Genomic DNA, 6,146 nt, shown 5'->3' on the forward strand with positions numbered 1-6,146 from the left:
CTACCAGTGAAGGAGTCAGCTGCTCTCCAGCAGATCCAAAAGACATCTATGTTCTCAATTTCCTGAGGAGGGACATGATGTTTCATCGCCCAATCTGGGTGGCTATGCTAATTTGCCATCGTCTACCTTTACTCCATCTGATCGTGCAGAAGCCAGTACGCAGACTGATAATTCAGCAGATTTTCGCAGAATTCTTGATGTTCTCCTAGAAATGCGGGGTCAGATATATGCTCTAGGATGCGAAGTACAGAATTTGCAAAATGCGAGTCAAGCTTCTTCAGTTTCTTTTAATGATCAAATCCAAACCCTTGCTCTTCAGATTCAAGCAAATGCTAAGAGTGAAGAGGTGACTCAACTGAAGGAAGATTTGACAAAGCTGGAAGGCATTGTCCAGTCAATGGGAGATTTCCAGCTTGTTCGTATTCCCAAGCATTCTTGATTCCATCTCAACCTTTTTTTATGATGACAAAAAGGGGCAGAGATGTGATTTGAACTTTGAACCTTGAACTTTTTTGAACTTGAACTTTTGATTTGTTTTGATGTTTGACTTGACTTTTGTGTCCATTTGTGGATTGGATTTGGGATTTTGGATTGATTTGCTTATATTAAGTACTATTGATATCTTATGGATTGCTTTACTTATATGCAAGACTAACCTATTTTCTGTGATTGCAGATTCTAGTGTTATCAATAAGCCATTTATCTTTATGAGATATCCATATTTGCTTGAGTAATGTTTTGCAGGTCAAAGTTATCCAAATCTGTAGGAAAGTTTTGTCACAATCAAAAAGGGGGAGATTGTTGGAGAAATCTTCCTGGAGTATTTTGAAGCTGACAAAACGTTTCCATCAGTCTAGTCTGAAGATTTGCAGACTCTACTATTTAAAGTCTGAAGACCTCCGAACTGTCAGACTCAAGACTCAAAGTCTATTCTCATTAACAGTTTCTAATCTATCGAAGAAGGGCTATCCAAGACTGGATGTTTCGTTAAGGATTTGACCTTATCGACTGGAGAAGATCTCTTGGCTGGATATGACATAACGAAATCCTTTATTAATTCAAAGATTGAGGATCCGATGATTAGCGAAGTATACTTGGAAGGTTCTATTTATGGAAACCAAGATCCTGATTGTATGGGCGAGCATGATTGATGGGCTATCGACATGTTCCTTAAATAGCTCGAATGATCTTCCTAATTGATTCTGTCCAACGGGAAGATTGGAAGAATTCCTTTAGTAAGTGCCAACAGGTATGATGGCATAAAGGAGTATATAAGGAAGACGTTCCAGTTGTTCGAGTGTGTGCGCGATAGAAGAATTCCAAAGTCTGAATCTCTTTGTTTTTAGTCAATTCATTTTCTAAGCAAAATCTTGTACACAAAAGAGAGTTCATATTCTTGAGAAACCTTAAGGAAGTGTGGTAGAATATCTACACTGTGGAATCAAAGAGAACCTTACTGTAACATCTCTTTTGTTCATAGTGAAATCCAACCGGTGGGTTGTCAGTGCGGAAGAGTGGACGTATGCTTGGAATAAGCCGAACCACTATAATTTATGTGTTCATTTTCTCTTCCCTACTCTCTGCTTTACTTTGATCATAATTCGCTTTGTTAACGAAAGGAGAACTTCCTCTCTATTGTCTGCTTAGTATTGCTCTCTTATCTCGAGAAAATATTCTTACACCTATTCACCCCCCCTCTAGGTGCTTATACTAGCTATCTCAGAGGCAAGGCGGGTGGAAAGCAGCCGCGTTGGAGCCGTACGTGCCACCGTGAAGAGGCAATGAGCATGCCCCGTAGAAAGTGCAAGCATCACTGGTTTCTGCAGGAATTGCATGCGTTAAATAATCCTGCAATGAGATTGTAATTTTATATATTTGTAAGGGCTATTTACTACTAGATTCAGATAAGCCATTGCATATAAGTATACTTGCTAAAATAGAATTACCAATATTAACGATGATGAACATGAGATGTGTAGACAAATTTTGAAGCGTGAGACCTGTTTTTCCTTATAAAAGGCTTATGACATCCATGTTAATTTTATTATCTGTCTTTTACTGTATACTGGTCCAAATCTGATAAATTTTTTATTTTTCTTTACATAGACCAAGATTTCTAACACAAATCAATTGGCAACTTCACATAGATTAACTATAAAAGACTGCAAATGGTTAATCACATTAATATAATCTATATACTCTGTCTTTGTCTTTAACTGATTATCATTTGGACATAGTTAATTAGGAATCAAGGTTTGCACGTACGTGGACCCGTTATGGTACAATATAGCAGCCCCTGAGAGAATGAGTACCACGGATAGAAAATATAGCGGAATCGTAATATTACATGTCATAATGTAACATCACAAATTAAAGAAATTAGCTCCATTGATTAGTGCAATTTGACAGCAAACTCATGGTTATAATTTAAGATATGTCGATGTTCTTGGTCTACAACTTATTTATTGATGATCAACACACATCACATAACTTAAAATTAAGGAAAATATATCATCTCAACTTTCTTTTGTGTTGCACTTTGCAGCCTCCACTTTAGAATTATACGCTTTGAAAGACGAGAATTCAAGATATTTAAAGTTTTGGCGCCTGGGGTATAAGAAACTATAAAAAAATAAAAAAAAAAAAAAAAAAAAAAACGAGAGAGAAAGAAATAGAGGGTAGAAACTGTAGAACTGTAGCTACTTCTTGTTATATTCGGGTGCAAAGTGTATTGGATTTTTGCCAAAAAGGCACACGGTATATAAGGATTTTAATCCGAATTTTGAAATTACTATACAATTCCATCAGTTAAATGTCAGAAATTATCGAAACTTCTTATGAAGTCAACGATAACTAGTTCTAATGCATGCTTGTGAGCGACTATTTTTCATTCTTCCTGAGACGTCCTTACAATTTTGCGATTCTTTCAATAACTAAAATTAAGCATTCACTCAAAATTAAGTAAAAACAAATGAGAGAACGATAGAATTTGTTGTTGCACTGAAAAGACAACTCAGAAATTTCACCAAGTCTAGTTATTAGTACAAAGTTGGTTGTTAAGTTTTCCACCTTACTTTCTTTTTTTCTTGATATTTTTACTTCAGTTTCTCTTGAAGAGAAATTGCTTTGCAGTTTGAAAGTAATATGTAAATGAGGGCTAAATGAGAAATTCAAGAGTAAGACAGAACGAACTTTTCATAAGAAATATTGGTATAGATATAGATAATACATTAGTCTCAATTGTAATTATTTGAAGTAAAATTAAGAAAATCAAATTTGAAACTTTCCTCCAATATACAGAAAGCAAATCATATCAGTGAGATTGGTAAGTTACTCAAATGGATATTTTATCATGTGACCGCAACATCCTGAGAGTGCATATCCCAAACAGCAACTAAAAAAATCCTATATAATAAGAAAAGAAAAAGGTGCGAACAGATTAATATGAGAGCAAGGAATTATTTTTCATGGACACGCTGGTCGTACCTGAGGTTTGAGGATTATACTCGAGCCTGCAGTTGTCCTGAAGAGGGTGCCGTGCCTTCGGAGGCGGGTACATACACTTTCTGTGGACAAGGACGAGGCACAACTTGCAACCATAAGCCGATCCGAACCCGATCTGTCTACACGCACTGCAGAAGAAAGGGTCATGCTGCATCATCAGCACAAGCTCGTGCTCCGGGTGAATCCTTCTGCCCCTCGCCTCCGACATTGGCTGTTTCCTTCCTTCCCTCACCTGCCTTTATGCGATCTCAAGAATTCGTTCCAGTGTGTACCTCTTCTATATTGTGGACCCAGGTGCGGAGAGAACGATATGGTCGCCAGATTCTTATTACACAGGAACTGTTACGTAGAGATAGGGGCAACGAGCAGGTCAATCTTCATTAAGCATCGACTTTGGTTGACTTTCCAACTTGACATTTTTTAAAACTCTTTTATCTCTTCTTTTCTCCAACAATAATTCATATCCATCCTCTCCCTTCGAAATCACTCTTAAAAATATATGTTACGGTGTCTTTTTAAATTTAAAAATAATTTCTAAATCAGCCTTAATTACCAAAAATCATGCTAAACTTATTCATCAAGCACACTACCACTTTCCCCAAGGACACGTCAGTTGAAGACTGAGTAGTTGAAGCGTGATGTCTTAGAGTAGTGTACGTAAAAAGGGATAAATGCATGTACATTAGCGTTAAAGGTTTGAAGATTGTATGATTGTTTCGCCTTTCTCAAGGGTCAGATTGATGACAATCATAGTTTCTACTGAGAGCTGATCAAATGCTGCTGTCATTTACGTTTGGCTATATTTCTATGAGTTAAATGCAACCACGTTGCTCTTTTTAAGCCCCATTACTGTCAGGAGGCCACAGTTTGGACAAACAAATGGATTGATGAGTGAAAGAAACAGACGATCTTATTAGCGTAAGCCCAGTTTAAGGATTTGAGCTCTATACTGTTAAAAAAGGCTGTGTCCCCAGCCTTTGCACTTGTGAAAATAGCACGAGCGAAAAATAAAAAAGGAGAACACGTCTAAGTCGTCAAGTCTTCCATTTATAATTGTTTATCAATAGGCTTGCGTGAACTGAAATACCGACATCAAATCGACCTTTTCCACAAATATGCTTGATGTGTTTCCAATGAAGACTTGGAAAAGTAAGTCAAGCAGCCCTGTCTTAATAGCAAAATGACTAGCGATTCAATATTGTCGTTCTGGGCCCATTTAGTTGTGATTCCCTACAGCACGCCAAACTGATTGAAAAAGGACAAAAATTTGATTTTGCAATATTTATCATCAACGACGCAAAGAAAAGAATGAAGAATTGTTCACGAAAGGACCCATTTTGCCAAAAGTGCAGCTGCAAAAAGCTTCGGTCTTGATTATATTGGAAAACACGTAGCAGAAGTCTAAGTCAGTCACCATATCTAATTGGACTAACATTTACTCAAAAGTTTAAGTTAACAAATTATAAGACAACTTTGATATATTAATTACTTTACACCACATCAAATTTTGGATGGAGGATTTCTCAAACACAACTCACACGTGCATTTCAATAATCTCTGCCTCACGTGTGAGCTCCCTTAATCCAATTATTCTTCTATAGCTTGATATCTCAAGTTGAATCTCCATTAGCACCCAATTTTATCCTTGGTCTCTTTCTCCATACCAAACTATAAAGTCTACCGTTAGACCTGCGTTGCTACACTACAATGTCCACCGCTCGAAAGCCGCATTAGTCACTGGATTCTTTCATTGAAATATTTGCCAGACACTGGAATAGATTGGGATGGAGCATTAATCAACTCACAACTCTGATATCATTTGTTGGGAATATGTAATTGAAGTCCGATACCTTTGCTTAGAAAATTGTCAAGAGGGAGCCCAAATCCAAGCTCATCAACATATCTAGTTAGACTCATATTCACTCAAAAGCTTAAGCCAATGAGTTATAAGCTAACTTGGATATATTAATTGCTCCACATCATACCGATTTTTCAATGTGAAACTTCTCTAACACAACGTACACATGCATCTCAATAGATTGAGGATTTGGGAATGATCTTTCGTCTATAAGTATGTCATCAATCTCATTAACAATATGTGGAACTAAGCCATCTCACCTCCCAAAACCCAACCGTCCCCTAAATCATGGTTTCTTCCTTATTGCTATCAAACTAGTCTCCTTTAGCTATCTTCTTGTTCTTGCTCTTCTTGGTTGACACCAGCTAATTTCGAGGTGTAGGCATTTTTGCTTCTACCACTTCATTTTTTGCTACCAACGCAACCAAGAATAAGGATGAAGTCAATCGCTTTTTCAAGGAATACAAAAAATGAAATAAAAATTTATCAGTTGGTCCCAGGTTGACGTTGGAACCGGACTGAACCCACTGGGCCAATCCGGTCCTTGGTCCCAAGCTCAATAGGGTCGGTCCTCGGTCCCAAAAATTGAGGACCAACATTGTGTAAGTTGGTCCTAGGGTTAGGGGTTGGATTGGCCCAACTCGGACCATACTCACCCCTACCAGCATGTGTCTTGGAGTAGTCACCTAAAGTGAAAATGAAAGGACAAATAATGCGTGACACATGTGGTTCTGTGTGATTGCCTATGGTAGCGGTTGGTGGAGGTATCGTGAGTCTAGAGTGG

The 6,146-nt window shown here is 37.6% G+C and overlaps 1 protein-coding gene across 1 annotated transcript; it reads right to left on the minus strand.

The window, feature by feature from the left end:
- Positions 1–1,719: 1,719 nt before the first annotated feature.
- LOC120289097 lies at positions 1,720–3,712 on the minus strand. The gene is made up of 2 exons (XM_039303629.1): positions 3,487–3,712; positions 1,720–1,820 (listed from the first exon to the last, which is right to left on the minus strand). The coding sequence occupies exons 1-2, from the start codon at positions 3,710–3,712 to the stop codon at positions 1,720–1,722; spliced, it is 327 nt and encodes a 108-aa protein (XP_039159563.1).
- Between the last annotated feature and the right edge of the window lie 2,434 nt (positions 3,713–6,146).

This window comes from Eucalyptus grandis, chromosome 10 (assembly GCF_016545825.1).
Source record: "Eucalyptus grandis isolate ANBG69807.140 chromosome 10, ASM1654582v1, whole genome shotgun sequence".
NCBI classification, from domain to species: Eukaryota; Viridiplantae; Streptophyta; class Magnoliopsida; order Myrtales; family Myrtaceae; genus Eucalyptus; species Eucalyptus grandis.

Excerpts from the sequence above, each read along its gene's own strand:
- LOC120289097 (XM_039303629.1), bottom strand. The coding sequence starts at position 3,712 with ATGTCGGAGGCGAGGGGCAGAAGGATTCACCCGGAGCACGAGCTTGTG. Across the intron at positions 1,821-3,486 it reads GTATAATCCTCAAACCTCAG|AAACCAGTGATGCTTGCACT; the intron begins GTACGACCAGCG and ends CAATTCCTGCAG.